The 19,500-nt window shown below is 41.1% G+C and overlaps 1 protein-coding gene, 1 non-coding gene and 1 pseudogene across 2 annotated transcripts; all 3 read right to left on the bottom strand.

Annotated features, from left to right (window-relative positions):
* Nucleotides 1-7,401: 7,401 nt before the first annotated feature.
* On the bottom strand, nt 7,402-8,547 carry LOC129558421 (olfactory receptor 7E178-like). Its single transcript, XM_055429572.2, has one exon. The coding sequence runs from the start codon at nt 8,545-8,547 to the stop codon at nt 7,402-7,404; it is 1,146 nt and encodes a 381-aa protein (XP_055285547.2).
* Nucleotides 8,548-14,757: 6,210 nt separating this feature from the next.
* LOC129558213 (olfactory receptor 7E178-like) lies at nt 14,758-15,709 on the bottom strand (annotated as a pseudogene).
* Nucleotides 15,710-16,181: 472 nt separating this feature from the next.
* LOC129559707 (U6 spliceosomal RNA) lies at nt 16,182-16,288 on the bottom strand. The gene has a single exon (XR_008686637.1). It is a non-coding gene; the product is annotated as a U6 spliceosomal RNA (small nuclear RNA).
* Between the last annotated feature and the right edge of the window lie 3,212 nt (nt 16,289-19,500).

Below are 19,500 nucleotides of genomic sequence, written 5' to 3'. Positions count from 1 at the left end.
ATAAAACTACATTTTTATTAAAAAAAAAAAAACTTTTTATTTTGCATTGGTGTATTATGGCAGAAAGTGAAGAGGAACTAAAAAGCCTCTTGATGAAAGTGAAAGAGGAGAGTGAAAATGTTGGCTTGAAGCTCAACATTCAGAAAATGAAGATCATGGCATCTGGTCCCATCACTTCATGGGAAATAGATGGGGAAACAGTGGAAACAGTGTCAGACTTTATATTTTGGGCTCCAAAATCACTGCGGATGCTGATTGCAGCCATGAAATTAAAAGACGCTTACTCCCTGGAAGGAAAGTTGTGACCAACCTAGACAGCATATTAAAAAGCAGAGACATTACTTTGCCAACCAAGGTCCGTCTAGTCAAGGCTATGGTTTTTCCCATGGTCATGTATGGATGTGAGAGTTGGACTGTGAAGAAAGCTGATCGCCGAAGAATCGATGCTTTTGAACTGTGGTGTTGGAGAAGACTCTTGAGAGTCCCTTGGACTGCAAGGAGATCCAACCAGTCCATTCTAAAGGAGATCAATCCTGGATGTTGGAAGGACTGATGCTAAAGCTGAAACTGCAATACTTTGGCCACCTCATGCGACGAGTTGACTCACTGGAAAAGACTCTGATGCTGGGAGGGATTGGGGGTGGGAGGAGAAGGGGATGACAGAGAATGAAATGGCTGGATGGCATCACCGACTCGATGGACATGAGTTTGAGTGAACTCCAGGAGTTGGTGATGGACAGGGAGGTCTGGCGTGCTGTGATTCATGGGGTCGCAAAGAGTCAGACATGACTGAGTGATTGAACTGAACTGAACTGATTTCCTCATCAGGTAGAAAAAATGACCAAGTAAGATAGAACCAGTGTGGAAGGAAAGTGGAAATTTAAATGAGTTATACGATCCCCACCACTAACAACAACGTTTACTTCATAGGCCTCTGAGCCGAACTATTCAATTTGGTTCCCTCCCACTGGCTATCCCAACTATCCCACTACTCTGATGATATGTAAACAAGTCTCCCCAATTCCTCCTGCGTTCAGCATCTCCCACTGCACTTGGCACTCACTGGGCTGTGCCATGTCTCTGCTGGACCAGGAATGTCCCTCCCATACCTGGTGTTACTTGAGGACAAAGGCTTTGTCCTCAGGACTTCCAGTAAGACAGACTCATGTATGTGCCTTCTGGTACATGAGTAGCATGAAACACACATGTTAGCATGAGACATACAGATATAGAACCCATTGGCTTGAGCTGGCTATATAAAGGACTGGGAAGCACAAGCTGATTATTCATAGTGAAACAGCCTTGAGACCTCCATGCACATAGCAGATAATTAGCCAACGTGGTCCATGGTCTCTCCATCTCTGAGGATTTGCTAATTTCATGGTGGAGGAAAAGAAGAAAAGTGAATATGTTAGGAAGGATATAAACCTGTCCTCTTCTCAGGAGGGGGCTGATCTCTATGCCTCACCTCTGATTTCCAAGTTCTTTACCTCATAAAGTTCAAACACATTTTTTAAATTAGAGAAAACAATATATGATCTTATGTCTGCAAATCTGTTGAATCAGTCATATAAGTTAGAAAGATTTAGGTCTTCCATACCAAGATTCTGATTGTATTTCTAATTTCTCAGTTTAGATTTATATCTCTGAGAACTTTCTACTTTTTTATCTATAGTCCTTGTTTGGGGTTTAGGATTTTCTGCCTAAGATTTGTTTTTTGCTATTTTGAATGACAACCCCAATTCTAGTTCTAATTTTATTGGAATATTAAGTTTTAAGTAATTTAACATTCTAGCTCAATTTTTTCTCTTCAGGTGAGGTATGTTCTATGTGTACCTCCCTTTAGCTGGTTCTAATCTGTATCTTTTTGCTATAATAAAACTATTATAATGAGTAGAGTGCTTTTCTGAGATCGGAATAATTCTAGTGCATGACAGAACTTGAGGGGGTCCTCTCAGTTTGAATCATGTTTGAGAATTATTGAATGTGAGGAAGTTACCAAATTTGTAGCAAATTGGCCTATAACAAGGGTGGTCCTGGAGATGCTTGAACTTGTGCTGGTGTCTGAAAGAGGGCAGTCTTGTGAGTGTTCCCTTAGCCTCTGCTGATTCACAAACTCTTTGTAGTTAGGAAGGGAGTAGAAAACATCAAGCCAAGTTGAAGCCCATCAAAGGTCTCTGAAAACCACAAGTAAGCTCTGGAGCTACAGAGATCCTTAGAGTTGGCTGGAGTTGGGGCAAAGGAGCCAAATGCTTACACCCCCACATCATAGAGTCATCAAAAGTGGACTGCTTGGAGGCTCCTCTAGCTGAGACAGATCCCTCTAGGAGTTGATTGCTGACAGCTGAGTAACATCCAGCATTGAAGCACTATATCTCTCATTCCTGCAGGAGATTTTTTTATTGTGGTAAAACAGCTGTCAACTTAAAAAATATTCATAGCTAAGAAAACATAGACAGAATAGTCTATGACATAAGTCACAGCAAGATCCTCTCTGACCCATCTCTAAAGTAATGGAAATAAAACCAAAAAGAAACAAATGGGGCCTAATTAAACTTAAAATCTTTTGCAAAGTAAAGGAAACTATAAACAAGGTCAAAAGACAACCCTCAGAATGGGAGAAAATTATAGCAAATGAAACAACCTACAAAGGATTAATTTCCAAAATACACAAGCAGTTCATGTAATCAATATCAGAAAAACAAACAACCCAGTCAAAAAGTGAGCAAATCATCTAAACACATTTCTCCAAAGAAGACATACAGATGGCTAATAAACACATGAAAAGATGCTCAACATCACTCATTATTAGATAAATGCAAATAAAACTACAGTGAGATATAACTTTTGATATCAACTTGAGTCAATTGCCAATGAGGTGGATAAACCTAGAGTCTAATATACAGATGAAGTAAATCAGAAACAAATGTCATATCTTAATGCATATTTATGGAATCTGGAGAGATGGTGATTACGAACCTATTCGCAGAGCAGCAATAGAAATGCAGACATAGAGAACAGACTTGTGGACAAGGCAGGAGAAGGAGAAGGTGGGACAAATGGAGATAGTATCAAGGAAACATATGCACTATCATATATAAGATAGAGAGCCAGTGGGAATTTTCTGTATGATTCAGGGAGCTCAGATAACCTAGAGGGGTGGGATGGGGTGGGAGGTGGGAGGGAGGTTCAAGAGGGAGGGGACATATGTTTACATATGTGTACCTATTGCTGATTCACTTCCCTGGTGGCTCAGATGGTAAAGCGTCTGCCTACAATGTGGGAGACCCAGGTTCAATCCCTAGGTCAGGAAGATCTCCTGGAGAAAGAAATAGTAACCCACTCCAGTACCCTTGCCTGGAAAATCCGATGGACAGAGAAGCCTGGTAGGCTACAATCCATGGGGTCACAAAGAGTTGGACATGACTGAGTGACTTCACTTTCTTTCACATTTCACCTATGGCTGATTCATGTTGATGTAGGGCAGAAAACTAAACAATATTGTTAAGCAATTATCCTTCAATAGAAATTAAATTTTAAAAATATATTCATAACCTAAGAGTTGAAAGTTATGCTTTATTCATCAGGAACTTTTAGGAATTAAGCAGGGAGACAACATCTCAAGTAATCCTGAAAGAAATGGTTTGAGGAGGCTGAGGGAGGAGCTGGATTATACAGAACTTTCTCTACAAAAAGGCAGGTAGTCTGAATCTTGAAAATATTTTTTTGTGAATTAAAGGAAACCAGATATCCCAAGTTAAGGAATTTAGTGCTTTTCTGTGTATGGGAAGATTCAAAGAGTCTGGGCTCATTACTGAAACTATTACTTTCATATGCATCTCAGCTATCTGAGGCCAGTATCCTGTGTTTTTCACATCCTGAGCTCCCTATGGGTCACCATAGGGAGTAGCTGCAGTCTGATGGCTGTTAGATCACAAGTATTCTTCTGCCTGAGTGTCCTTAGGGCTCACCATCTCACACTGGAGAACTAGAATCACTAGTGACTGTGACATCCTTGTTTTCTATGGCAGAAAATACTCCATATCTCACAACATAACATAAGACCTATCATCTAAAGTATTTTTAAATGTACAGTTCAGTTGCCTTAAGTACCTTCTCATTGTTTTCCAACCATCACCACCATTCACCTTCGGGACAATTTCATCTTCCCCAAGTGAAAATCTGTCCGCATTAAATACTAACTCCCCTTTCTTCCTCCCTAAACCTCTGGTAGCCACCATTCTACACTCTCTCGAGGGCAGTTTGACTACTTTAGGTCCTCATTTCAATGAAATCATTCAATTTTTACCCCTTTCCATCTGGCTATATAATATTATTGGGGAGAAGTTAAATGGAATGGGAAAGAGAATTATCAGAAATATTGGGAATTGACTTTTCTCTGGTAGGTACTCTCTTACCTACTCTTTGGGAAGCATACACCCAGTTTTCAAAGGAAAGTTCCAGTTGAAAACTCAGAGGATGCTTGGGGCTGGTGCATGGGGATGACCTGGAGGGAGGATATGGGGAAGAGGGAGGTGGGAGGGGGGTTCAAGAGGGGGAACACATGTACACCCGGGGCAGATTTGTGTCAATGTATGGCAAAACCAACCAATATATTAATGTAAAGTAATTTGCCTCCAATTAAAAAAAAAAAAAGGAGAGACGTTACTTTGCCAACAACAACAACAACAAAAATAGTTTCTCACTTCAATTTCGAAACACCCCGATTAAGATAGGAAATTCATCATCCTCAATTCAGTTCAGTCCAGTCACTCAGTCGTGTCCGACTCTTTGAGACCCCATGCGCTGCAGCACACCAGGGCTCCCTGTCCATCACCAACTCTCAGAGTTTACTCAAACTCTTGTCCATTGAGTCGGTGACTTTCTCAAAAATTAGACCAAGATCATTAGGAACAAAAAATATACTAAATGTCTTGTTCCTTGAGGTTGGGTTTAGATCCTCATATCAAAGTGTGGGCCAAAAGTCATCGAAAACAGTATCAGTTCAGTTCAGTTCATTTGCTCAGTCGTGTCTGACTCTTTGCGACCCCATGAATCACAGCACGCCAGACCTCCCTGTCCATCACCAACACCCGGAGTTCACTCAGACTCATGTCCATCAAGTCGGTGATGCCATCCAGCCATCTCATCTTCTGTCGTCCCCTTCTCCTCCTGCTCCCAATCCCTTCCAGTATCAGAGTCTTTTCCAGTGAGTCAACTCTTCAAATGAAGGGGTCAAAGTATTGGAGTTTCAGCTTTAGCATCAATCCTTCCAATGAACACCCAGGATTGATCTCCTTTAGAATGGACTGGTTGGATCTCCTTGCAGTATAAGGGACTCTCAAGAGTCTTCTCCAACACCACAGTTCAAAAGCATCAATTCTTCGGCGATCAGCTTTCTTCACAGTCCAACTCTCACATCCATAATTGACCACAGGAAAAACCATAGCCTTGACTAGATGGACCTTGGTTGGCAAAGTAATGTCTCTGCTTTTTAATATGCTGTCTAGGTTGGTCATAACTTTCCTTCCAAGGAGTAAGCATCTTTTAATTTCATGGCTGCAATCAGCATCTGCAGTGATTTTGGAGCCCCAAAAAATAAAGTCTGACACCGTTTCCACTGTTTCCCCATCTATTTCCCATGAAGTGATGGGACCAGATGCCATGATCTTCGTTTTCTGAATGTTGAGCTTCAAGCCAACTTTTTCACTCTCCTCTTTCACTTTCATCAAGAGGCTTTTTAGTTCCTCTTCACTTTCTGCCATAAGGGTGGTATCATCTGCATATCTGAGGTTATTGATATTTCTCCCGGCAATCTTGATTCCAGCTTGTGCTTCTTCCAGCCCAGCGTTCCTCATGATGTACTCTGAATAGAAGTTAAATAAGCAGGGTGACAATATACAACCTTGACGTACTCCTTTTCCTATTTGGAACCAGTCTGTTGTTCCATGTCCAGTTCTAACTGTTGCTTCTGACCTGCATATAGATTTCTCAAGAGGCAGGTCAGGTGCTCTGGTATTCCCGTCTCTTTCAGAATTTTCCAGTTTGTTGTGATCCACACAGTCAAAGGCTTTGGCATAGTCAATGAAACAGAAATAGATGTTTTTCTGGAACTCTCTTGCTTTCTCCATGATCCAGCGGATGTTGGCAATTTGATCTCTGGTGCCTCTGCCTTTTCTAAAACCAGCTTGAACATCTGGAAGTTCACGGTTCACATATTGCTGAAGCCTGGCTTGGAGAATTTTGAGCATGACTTTACTAGCGTGTGAGATGAGTGCGATTGTGCGGTAGTTTGAGCATTCTTTGGCATTGCCTTTCTTTGGGATTGGAATGAAGACTGACCTTTTCCAGTCCTGTGGCCACTGCTGAGTTTTCCAAATTTGCTGGCATATTGAGTGCAGCACTTTCACAGCATCATCTTTCAGGATTTGAAATAGCTCAATTGGAATTCCTTCACCTCCACTAGCTTTGTTCCTAGTGATGCTTTCTAAGGCCCACTTGACTTCACATTCCAAGATGTCTGGCTCTAGGTGAGTGATCACACCATCGTGATTGGCCCAGTGGTTAGGACTTAGCACTTGCACTACCGTGAAAACAGTATAGAAACAATAAATAACAAAAATGAGAGGGTTATGATTATTTTGCAATGATAGAAACAAGACTCCCCATAGCCAGGAGTCCTGGATCATGCATTAAAAAAGTGAGAATGGTATATTGATGTGTTGTGCAAAATCCAGTTGGGAATATGTTTTAAGTGGGGAAGTCTAAAATAATTTCCCCAACCATTAGAGTTATTCTAAGAGGAAAAACATAGGAAAGAAAAAAAATCTGACTACATGTTGGATCTGTTTCTTTTACTTTAACCTTTGCTTCCTATTGCTTTTGTTCATGAAAAGGATACTATCTATACATAATGGCCTGCCTCGGGAACCCTGATCCTCTGCCTGAATGTTAAACCAAAGTGCCTTTGTTCAGGGAAACACCCTGACCCTGTCCACCTGTGAATGGCTGCAAGGAAAATGGAATTAACACCTCCCTTCCCCTGAGGATGGTCATTTCAGGAGATTTTTTACTTTACTTCCTCACCTCCCTTTCCCTTTTCTATAAAAGAATCTGGCATCCAGGCCCTGATAAGATGGCTATTTTGAGACACTAGCCTCCTATCTTTTCCATCTGCCAGTTTTCTAAATAAATTATTATTTCTTGCCTCAACACCTTGTCTTCTGATTATTAGCTTGCAATGCAGTGAGCAAATCAAGTTGGGACTTGGTAACAAACAGAAAGCAGAGATGCATATACACTATGTGACTGGAGATTCAGAATTTCTTGTTACACATATTTGATTTTACCACCTTTTCCAATCTTATGAACCAAAAGAAAAGAATGGAACAGGTGTTAAGATTAGGCAATCCTATGGGCAATTCTCCAAAGGGCACTCTTGATGTCCTTGTTCCTTAGACTGTAGATGGTGGGGTTCAGCATAGGGGTGACCACAGTGTACATCACTGAGGCCACAGCGCCCTTCCTGGGGGAAGATGAAACAGCTGAACTGAGGTATACACCAAGACCTGTTCCATAAAACAAACAAACAACTGCCAGGTGAGAGCCACAGGTGGAGAAGGCTTTGTAATTCCCACATGATGATGAGACTCTGATAATGGAGGAAATAATTCGATAATAAGAGTAAAGAACTCCTAAGAGTGGAACTCCACCAAAAATGGTACCAATGAAAAGGATTAATATGTTATTGATGGAGGTGTCTGAACAGGCAAACTTGAGGAGTTGAGAAAGGTCACAAAAGAAATGAGGGATTTCCATATCTGCCCAGAAGGTAAGCTGTGACATCATCAAGTAGTGCAGTTGGGAGGTCAGAAAGCTGGTGAAAAATGATGCCAGGACCAACAAGCCACAGGTGCGGGGGTTCATAATGACCAGGTAGTGTAGAGGGTGACAGATGGCCACCAACCGGTCATAGGCCATCACTGTCAAAAGGAGACTTTCCAAACATGCAAAAAGAGAAAAGAAGGCCACCTGAGCTAGGCATCCTGCATAGGTGATGGATTTGCTGTTCCTCTGGAGGTTCACTAGCATCTTGGGGACAGTGGTGGTGCTGATACTGATGTCAGTCAATGACAGATTGGAGAGAAAGAAGTACATGGGGGTGTGGAGGTGGGAATCAGAGATAAAAGCCAGGATGATGAGCAGGTTCCCAAGCATGGTCAGCAGGTACATGGTCAGGAAGAGTCCAAAGAGGAGGGGCTGAAGTTCTGGATCATCTGAGAGTCCCAGCAGGAGGAAATCTGAGACACGTGTAAGATTCTGTGGTTCCATGTTGATGGGGCATCTTTTGAAAGAGAAGAGTGTTAAATAAGCAAAACAAATGTAGAGGCATCCAGATAAGTGTTCATACATTGGATTTAAGTAACACATAAATAAAGTCTTCATACTTGATTGTATACCACAGTATTTCTGCAATATTTCTAAGTTCTCAGTTGTGAGCATGCCTTTATTGATGATCAAAATAGTCACCTCTTTCTTTGCACCCATTTATGTGGTGACCCAAGGATGAAAGAGCAGACAAAATCAAGGAGAGTCTTGGAATGCAGAAACAGAAAAACCAGGCCCTTATCATCCTTCCCTCTCCCATGGTGTAACTATTAATGGAACAGTACAACCTGTCTCCTCTCCTACCCCATAGGGAGAAGGTACTTGCCCTACTCTTCCCTCTACCCAGTATACATGCCTCATACAATCAGCAAATGACCTGCAAGACCCCTATCCTACTCCTTGTACCCTGGCTATAAAAATGGACTAAGGACCCCTGTTCAACGTCTGCTCTCCCTTGAGCTGGCCTGCTGTTCTAACAGCGTCTCCCACTCTAATAAACTTTATTTCCCTCTCATTCTGTCTCATGTCTGGAAATTCTTTTCCAACCCACACCCGGACCATGACATTTTACACATGGGACTAAAGAATATTGGAGAAGGAAGGACATTTTGAGATCACAAATCCAGGAACACAATAAAATATCTGGGTTTTTTTTTTTGTTTGTTTGTTTTTGCTGTTAGTTGCTAGGTTAGTTAGTTGTTTTTGCTGTTAGTTCCTTCTTACATGTCTCCAAGCCTAAACATTTCTAAGGGGTTGATTTCTCATCAAATCCAGCCCTTTTATGAATATTTGAGAAATTTAAGACCAAAGCCAGGTCTCAAACACTAAGTCGGCCTTCTTATGACAGCTTAAAAAGTTTTTAAGTCCATATTTCCTTATAGAGACTTTGCATTTCTCCTAAGGTCAGTTCCCTGAATGCAGGCTGAGTTAGCAAGATAGAATACTGTCTAGAGGGGCTTCCCTGGTGACTCGGTGTAAACAATCCACTTTCAGTGCAGGAGATGGAGATTCAACCCTTGGATCAGAAAGATCCCCTGGAAACGGAAATGGCAACCCATTCCAATGTTCTTGCCTGGGAAATCCCATGGACAGAGGAGCCTGGCAGGCTATAGTCCATGTGGTTGCAAGATTCAGACACAACTTAGTAACTAAACCACCACCATCACCTATATTGTATAAGTACCCTATGAATGAATTTTCTCTACCTGCATTCAACTCTGACTTTACCCCTTTTCTACTCCACACAGGGCCTGATAAAAATTACATAAAAATATTGTGTTCCTATCCTCAACTGTAAGAGATGATAATGCATGTTCTGGGGGTGGTAATGCAGATTAAAAAAAAAAAAAACAAGCTTCAGAAAAATCTTAGCTCAGCTCCTGGCAAATGGAATCCCAGGTAAAAGTTTGTGATATTGTGCTTACTGTCATCATTTTCATCACCATCACCTTCATGATCATCTGGAGAACTTAGGGGGACAGTTTAGGGAGACCTATTTCCTGCTCTGCTGGAAAAGATGCCCAAGGAAGATAGAACCAGTGTGGGAGAAAAATAGAAATTTAAATAAGAGTTCTCAAATCTCTGCTTTGAACCTATGCACATTTGGTGCCCTTCCACTGGCTATCCCAACTGTCTCACTGCCTTGATGATGAGAAAACAAATCTCCCCCAATCCTTCCTGCATTCAGGGTCTCCTTTCTTATGAACAGTTGAGAAATTTCAGACCAAAGCCAGATCTCAAACCCTAAGTTGGCCTTCTTACAGCAGCCTGAGAGCTTTTCAAGTCACTATTTCCTTATACAGAGTCTGCATTTCTCCTAAACTCAGTTCCCTGAATGCAGGCTGGGCTAGCAGGAAAGGATATTGTTTAGGTGCATTATGAATGGAATATCACTGTCTACATTCAAATCTGACTTTACCCTCTATCTCCCCAGGGTTTATAAACATTACCTTAAAGTATTGTGTCCTTATCCAGAACTACAAAATGATAGTAATGGTATTGCTGTCTTTGGAGGTGATAGTAAAGCATATAAAAATAACAATTACATGAAAAACAGCTCAGCTCCTGGACTTGGAATCCTTAGGTAAAGTTTTGTGACACTGTGGTTACTGTCATCATTTTCATCATCATTACCTTCATGATATTTTGGAGCGCTTGCGGGACAATTTAGAGGGACCTCTTTCCTGCTCAGGTAGAAAAAAAATGCACACCCCCCCCCCCAAGACAGAACCAATGTTAGAGGAAAATAGAAATTTAAATAAGAGTTCTTGGATGCCCACCACTAACAACATAAACTTCATAGGCCTCTTAGCTGAATCTGTGTATTTTGGTGCCCTTCCACTGGCTATCCCAACTGTCCCACTGCCTTAATTGTGAGTAAACAAGGCTTCCCCATCCTTCCTGCATTCAGTGTGTGCCTTTGCATTTGATACTCACTGGGTTGGGCTTTGTCTCCGCTGAAGCGGGACTGAAGGATGCAGATTGCCTGCCCTTCTCATGCTGGCTGTTGGATGAAGGTTGAGGCTGTGTCCGCAGGACTCATAAGAAAACAGACTCAAGTATGGGCTTCCAGGTTCAGACAACAACTCTGGGAGATGAAAGACAAGGTATGACACCCAGTGGACTAGAGCTGACTAACTTAAGGGTGGGGAAGCATAGGCTAATTATTTACAATGATATAGCCTTGAGACCTCAATGCACCTGAAAGATAATTAGATGAATTTGTCCATGGTCTCTCAGTCTCTGAGGATTTGCTAATTTCATGGAGGAGGAAAAGAAGAAAAGTGATTGTATTAGGAAGGACCTAGACTTTTCCTCTTCTCAAGAGGAGGCTGACCTCTACTCCTCACCACTGAAGTCCAAGTTGTTTACATTATTGTAAACTTCAGGCACTTCTTTTACAAATATATATCTATTATTTTTATATTATTTTCCATTATAGATTATTATAGGTCTGTATATATAGAATATAGTTCCCTATGCTATTCAGTAAATTTTTGTTGTTTATTTTATATATAGCAGTGTATATATTGGAGAAGGCAATGGCAATCCACTCCGGTACTCTTGCCTAGAAAATCCCATGGATGGAGGAGCCTGGTAGGCTGCAGTCCGTGGGGTCACTAAGGGTCGGACATGACTGAGCGACTTCTCTTTCACTTTCACACATTGGAGAAGGAAATGGCAGCCCGTTCCGGTGTTCTTGCCTGGAGAATCCCAGGGACAGGGGAGCCTGGTGGGCTTACGTCTATGGGGTCACACAGAGTCGGACACGACTGAAGTGACTTAGCAGCAGCAGCAGTGTATATATGGAAGTTAATCTCAAACTTCCAATGTGTCCTTCCCTGTGCCTTCCCTTTTAGTAACCATCAGTTTGTTTTTTATATCTGTGACTCTATTTCTGGTTTTTTTTTAAGTTCATTTGTGTTATTCTTTTAGTTTCTGTATGTAAGTGATATCACATGATAATTGGTCTTTCTCTTTCTGACTTATTTCACTTATTATGCTCTCTAGGTCCATCCTTGTAGCTCTAAATGGCATTATTTCATTCTTTTTCATAGCTGAGGAGTATTCCATTTATACAACAACACATCTTCTTTTTTTTAATTAATTTATTTTTTATTGAAGGATAATTGCTTTACAGAATTTTGCTGTTTTCTGTCAAGCCTCAACATGAATTAGCCATGGGTATGCATATATCCCCTCCTTTTTGGAGCTCCCTCCCATCTCCCCTCCCATCCCACACCTCTAGGTTGATACAGAGCCCCTGTTTGAGTTTTCTGAGCCATTCAGCAAATTCCCCTTGACTATATATTTTGCATATGGTAATGTAAGTTTCCATGTTACTCTTTCCATACATCTCACCCTCTCCTCCCCTCTCCCCATCTCCATAAGTCTATTCTCTATATGTCTGTTTCTCCATTGTTGCCCTGTAAGAAAATTCTTCAGTACTATTTTTTTAGATTCTGTATATATGTTAGAATATGATATTTATCTTTCTCTTTCTGACTCACTTCACTCTGTATAATAGGTTCTAGGTTCATCCACCTCATTAGAATTGACTCAAATGCATCCCTTTTTATGGCTGAGTAATATTCCATTGTGTATATATACCACAACTTCTTTATCCATTCATCTGTCGATGGACATCTAGGGTGCTTCCAAGTTCTAACTATTGTAAATAGTGCTGCAGTTAACAATGGGATACATGTGTCTCTTTCAATTTTGGTTTCCTCAGGTTACAGGCCTAAGAGTGAGATTGCTGGATCATATGGTGGTTTTATTATTAGTTTTAGAAGGAATCCCCATACCATCTTCCATGGTGGCTGTATCAATTTACATTCCCACCAACAGTACAAGAGTATTTCCTTTTCACCGTAGCCTTTCCAGCATTTATTGTTTGTAGACTTTTTGATGTGGGCCATTCTGACCAGTGTGAGGTGATATCTCATTGTAATTTTGATTTGCATTTCTCTAATAATGAGCATTGTTGAGCATCTTTTCATGTGTTTGTTAGTCATCTGTATGTCTTCTTTAGAGAAATGCCTGTTTAGGTCTTTTCCCCACTTTTTGATTGGGTTGTTTGTTTTTCTGGTATTGAGTTGTACAAGCTGCTTGTATATTTTGGAAATTAATCTTCTGTTAGTTATTTTTCAAGAAAATTTCCCTGTAGAAGACCTGGCACATGAAGAATTTGCCCTGTTGTGGCTTATTCTGCAGATCCCACCATGCTGTTTCCAGTCATAGAGTCAGAAATACCTCTAGTTTCTCTTACATTCTTAGAGTCCTTCCATTGATGTTAGAACAAGCCAGAGCCATTCAGTGTCTGAGTTCAACAAACCTTTGATTTCTGCTCAATTAGAGAGGACACATCTCCCTCTCTAAATGTATATTTTAAAAATAACTTTTGTATTTGAATTCTGGATGTCATTAATGTGCTTTTGGCTTACATTCCATGGACAGAGGAGCCTGGTGGGCTACAGCGTACTACATGACTGAGTGACTAACACTTTCACACACACTTATGTGAGATGATGGTCCGTTGTAACCCGCTACCCCTTATGTTTCTGTCTTCCTGGCTCAGAGTCTATGTATGAGAAATTCAAGAGATTGGTTCCTCATTAACTTGCTAGTTGATAAGTAAAATGTATACTCAATTAGGTTGTACATGGAAGAAAAATGTTAATTATAGTTGTGCAAACACATCAGAGAAAAGTTAGGGGGATGACCAAATAACTGGTGTGTAGAGAATATTTAGGGGAAAAGAAGTGGGTATCAATAAATTTTATTAATAGAATGTTAGAGCAATGAGAATAATGTAAAAAGAAAGTGAAATCATTTCATAGTGGGAACCAGAGATTGGTTGCTAGAAAAACTACTGAAATGAGTTTGGAAGACTTGGCATTTGAAAACCAATGATGTGTTTTTCATAGATTTGTTTTGTGATTTTCTGAATCTCCCCTCCCTGCTATGATGTATATTCTTCAAGGAAACAGGTAGATCAACACTTTCTTGTATTGTCTTTTTAGACGTCCAATTGAGAAATGTCTATCCTCACTTTTTATCACTTTGTTATTTTTGTGAATCATATAAACACACTCTGTGTTTTGTGACAATCCTGTGCACACTAGTAGCTGGACAAAAACGGATCCTACTGAGTATACATACTAATAGAAATAAACCAAACATTACTTCTTTCAGGAGCTGTAAAGCACTCTATACAAGGTTCAGTGATCCAGGGAGAAAGGGAGTTAGTGGAAGCATGTAATTAAAAATGGGAAATTAGTCACCCTATTTGCTCAAAAACCTGGTCAAGATCATTAGGGGATAAAAGATATTAAACATCTTGGTCTTTCAGGTAAGATTTGGATTCTCATATCAAATAGTGGAAAAAATCATATGAAAATATAGAAACAGTAAATTTAAGAAAGAGAGAGCTATGATTATTTTGTAATGAGAGAAACAAGACGGTCCATGATCAAGGGTCCTGGATCATGTATAAGGAAAGACAGAATGATATACTGGTGTACTAGAAAAATCCTGATGGAAATATGACTTATGTGGAGAATTCAAAAAGAATCTCCCCAGTGATTAAAGCTATTCTAAGAGGATAACCTGCATAAACAGAAAACAGGAAGCCAGATAAGTATATATACACTATGTGTTTGCATATTCAGAACTTCTTGTTGCACATATTTGACTTTACTGCCTTTGTAAATCTTATTTGTGATTGTTCAGTCACTAAATTGTGTCTGATTCTTTATGAACCAGTGAACTGCAGCACGCCAGACTTCCCTGTCCTTCACTATCTCCTGGAGTTGGCTCAAACTCTTGTCTTATGAACCAAAAAACGAGATGGAACAGGATTTGAGATTAGGCTATTCTGTGGCTAATCCTCCACAGGGTACTCTTGATGTCCTTGTTCCTTAGACTGTAAGTGAAGGGGTTCCACATAGGGGTGACCACAGTGTACATCACTGAGGCCACCACACTCTTCTTAGGGGAAGATGAGAGAGCTGAACTTATATACACCCTAATGCCTGTTCCATAAAACAAGCAAATAACTGACAAGTGAAAACCACAGGTGGATAAGGCTTTACACCTCCCACCTAATGATGAGAGTCTGAGGATGGAGGAAATAATTCAAGAATTATGAGTAAAGGACCCCTGACAGTGGAACTCCACCAAAGATGATACCGATGAAATGGATTAATATGCTGCTGATGGAGGTGTCAGAAAAGGAAACGTTGAACAGTTGAGAAAATTCACAAAAATAATGAGGAAGTTCCACACCTGCACAGAAGATAAGCTGTGTCATCATCAAGTAGTGCAGCAGGGAGTTCAAAAAGCTAATGGAAAGTGATGCCAGGACCAACAAACCACAGAGGTGGGGGTTCATGATGACCAGATAGTACAGGGGGTGACAAATGGCCACCAACCAGTCATAGGCCATCACTGTCAGAAGTAGACTCTCCAAGCAGGCAAAAAGAGCAAAAAAGTTCACCTGAGCAATGCACCCTGCATAAGTGATGGACTTGCTATGTGTTTGGAAATTCACTAGCGTCTTGGGGATGGTGGTGGTGCTGATACTGATGTCAGCCAAGGACAGATTGGAGAGGAAGAAATACATAGTGCTGTGGAGGTGGGGGTCAGAGCTGATGGCCAGGGTGATGAGCAGGTTCCCAAGCAAAGTCACCAGGTACAGGGATAGGAAGAGCACAAAGAGAAGAGATTGTAGTTCTGGATCATCTGAGAAGCCCAGGAGGAGGAATTATGAGACACATGTATGATTCTGTGGTTCCATGTAGATGGGGCACCTTTTGAAAAAGAAGTGAATGTTGAATACACACAACAATTGTGCAGGTACGCACACAACAATTGTACAGATACTCAGATAAGTGTCCATACTTTGAGCAATTCATAAATAAAGTGTTCATGCTTGGGGACTATACCTCCCAGTTCCTTTCACAATTTTCTGAGTCTGAACACATCTTTATTGATTCCCAGCGCATTCACTTGTTTCTTCACACATCTGTTTTTTTTTTCCTTTTTTTTTCATTGGAGGCTAATTATTTTACAATATTATATTGGTTGGTTTTGCCATACATTGACATGAATCTGCCCCGGGTGTACATGAGTTCCCCTTCCTGAACCCCCTTTCCACCTCCCTCCTCCCCTTATCCTCCTTCTGGGTCATCCCCATGCACCAGCCCCAAGTATCCTGTATCATGCGTCGAACCTGGACTGATTATTTGTTTCACATATGATAATATACATGTTTCAATGCCATTCTCCCAAAAGATATGGAACGCTTCATGAATTTGCATGTCATCCTTGCGCAGGGGCCATGCTAATCTTCTCTGTATCATTCCAATTTTAGTATATGTTCTGCCGAAGTGAGCACCACGCATCTGTTTTTGAGGCATAGGTTCAAAGAATATGAGAGAAGTAAGGACATTTTGAGATCCCAAATCCATGAACACAGTAAAACATCTGTTCCCTACTTGTTAAGGAAAAATGTGGACTAAAAATTCCTCTTCTCTTTAAAAAAATATCAATCTCATTAAAGAACACAATGTGCTTAGTTGCTCAGTCATGTCCAACAGTTTATGACCCCATGGACTGTAACCCACTAGGCTCCTCTGTCCATGGGAGTCTCCAGGCCAGAATACTGGAGTGGATTTCTATGCCCTCCTACAGGGGATCTTCCCAACCCAGGAATCGAAGCCGGGTCTCTTGCATTGGAAGTAGATTCTTTACCAGCTGAGTTACCAGAGAAGCCCAAAGAAGGAGATAGATGGGCCACTGGACCAGGCAGCTAATGTTTGTCTAACAGAGCAAAACTGAAGTTTTTGTCTTTAGCCACACAAGAATGATGCCTGCTTCCCTTCCCCCACTGATACAGAGAGAATAACTAACAGGGGGTGTTCGTTGCAGCAAAAACGGAGATGAATGAACAATCTTTGGCACATACCAGCCAAACAGGCCTACAAGAGTTAAACAATCTTGGTTATTCTTTAGTTGTTACTCCTAACAAACACCTGTGGCTGGACAACACTTCACAAAGCTAATTACTCTCTGACTCCGTATAGATCTTACTCGGCACCTGGCAATCTGCTCCCCTACACTGTCTTGTAGTATCCTGCATTTCAGAAAGGAGATCATGGGCCAAGAACCTCAGGGGCACCAGACTTGGTTGCTGTGATGCCTGATGCCAGCTGTGTCCGTTTTGAAACTTTGCAAAAGAAAAAATCCAAGACCTTCAAGAGGGTATAAAACCTCTCCCTATTTCTGAGAAAGGGGTGGGGGCATAGTTCTCGAGGTGCTAGCCTGCTGTGCTTCCCTTTCACCTGGCAAAGAAAATAAAGAAACTCTCTTCTATTTCCTCCAGACTCTGTCTCTGTATTTATATTTGGCCTTGGCAGACAGGGAGCCAAGATTTTGGCATCATTAATACCACGATTATCCACTTCACATACTAAAATGAAAAAGTTTAACAATACTTGCTTTAGAACTTATATTTATTACTGATAAAAATAGAGTTTTTGGACTTCTCTGATGGTCCAGTGGTTAAGAATCCATACTTCCAATGTAGGTGGTGCAGGTTTGATTCCTGGTGGGGGAACTAAAATCATATATATATTTCAGCACATAAAATCATGCAACGTACTACCTGAGGGTTAAAATTCATTTATTTTTCAATTTCTTACTATGATACAGATAAAAGAATTCTAAAGCTGCCTTCCATCCTACACAAGAGAGTATTTCCAAAATATGTAAGCCTATGACTATTGCCTTGGTTCTAAAAATTGAAACGTGCAACTTTCCTATTAACTACCTAGACTTATTTTCCTGAACAAGATATCAGACAAAAGCAAGTACATGCTCCAATTGTCAAGGGATAAAATTAAAAAGATCCGTCTTCCGACTTGCATAAGGAATGATGTTTCCATAGCTCAGATTTACAGAATGGTCTGGAAAATAGTGGCTCAAACAGTAAAGAATCTGCCTGCAGTACAGGAGACCTGAGTTCAACCTCAGCATTCAGAAGATCCCCTGGAGAAGTGAGTAGCTACCCACTCCAGGATTCGTGCTTGGAGAACTCTGTGGACAGAGGAGGCTAGCAGCCTACAGTCTGTAGGGTAGCACACACAAGGATAAGACTGAACGATTTTCATGTCACTGGAAAAGGCATTTCTATTCATAGAAAACTCCATCATTCATAATATTCATGTAAAAAGCCCCTGCAAACCACTTGTTCCATTCTGCTAGTTACGGATAAACTCACCAGATCCCAGAAGGAGGAATCCATGGTTCTAATTGCATTTGCTCATCTGGGACTAAAGCAGGTTTCAAAAGAAAACAATTAATTCACTTTGGTGGGAGCCATGCGGTAGGAATCAGGAAGCCTTTGTGTGAGACCCGCATCTTTCACCCACTAAATGTGGAGTGTGTGTAAATCTCCCCGCCTCTCTGCGCTGGTATCCCTTACATTGAAGTCGGACCAATAATATTCATTTGTAGGACAGTGTGATGTTGAGGAAGGGGAAATTTCTCCATCTACCACTGCTGAGTGCTTGTGGCCAAACTAATAATAACATTGACACAAGTCAGATTAACAGGAGAAAAAGAATAACAAATTTGAATTCATGCACATGGAGGTCTCATTGAAATGGGGCCTAAGAAGTGTCTGAAGCAGGTAACATGTATCCATTTTCAGAGAAACAATAAATTGATGGGGAATTGACAGGACAAAGAAATTTAGGCTTTAGGTTCTTCATTAATGAAGAATCTTAACAGCTTGGACTTGGGGGTAGTATATTAAAGAAATAACAAGGTTTGCTTACATAACTTCTAGGCTCCAAATCCCCCATCTCTGATGATAAAGGGATCCTTCTATCTCCAGATACGGGAGAGCCCCTTTCATGTGCAAGATTTATTTACCAATTTCAGGGAAAGAGACAAGAATCAGAATCTCCTTCTTGCATCAGTTGCTTCTTGAATAACATCAATTATAACTAATCAATATGCCATTTTGGCATGTTTTGGGGCAGGCCAACCTGATCCCCAGTAGTGTCTCAGTTGGGTCTGACTCTGCAGTCCCAAGGACTATAGCTTGCCAGGCTTCTCTGTCCATGGGATTCTCCAGGCAAGAATACTGGAGTGGGTTGCCATGCTCTCCTCCAGGGGATCGTCCCGACCCAGGGATTGAACCCATGTCTCTTCCATCACCTGCACTGACAGGAGGATTGCACTAGTACCACCTGGGGAGCCCCTGTGTGTGCTAAGTTGCTTCTGTCGTGTCCAACTCTTTGTGACACTATGGACTGTAGTCCAACAGGCTCCTTTGTCCAGGTCAAATATTCAGTCACCATTTTTAAATCAGAATTTTTTAACTTTTTATTTTATACTGGAGTATCCCACCACTGCCACACCTTGTGGTTTGGGCTTCCCTGGTAGCTCAGCTGGTAAAGACTCCGCCTGCAATGCAGGAGACTTGGCTTCAATCCCTGGGTTGGGAAGATCCCCTGGAGAAGGGAAAGGTTACCCACTGCAGTATTCTGGCCTGGAGAATTCCATGGAGAAGTCCATGGGGTTGCAAAGAGTCAGACCCGA

Source organism: Moschus berezovskii, chromosome 8 (assembly GCF_049115385.1).
Source record: "Moschus berezovskii isolate FMDL1 chromosome 8, NW_MosBer_1.0, whole genome shotgun sequence".
Lineage (NCBI taxonomy): Eukaryota > Metazoa > Chordata > Mammalia > Artiodactyla > Moschidae > Moschus > Moschus berezovskii.
This window is presented reverse-complemented; position numbering and strand designations above follow the sequence as displayed.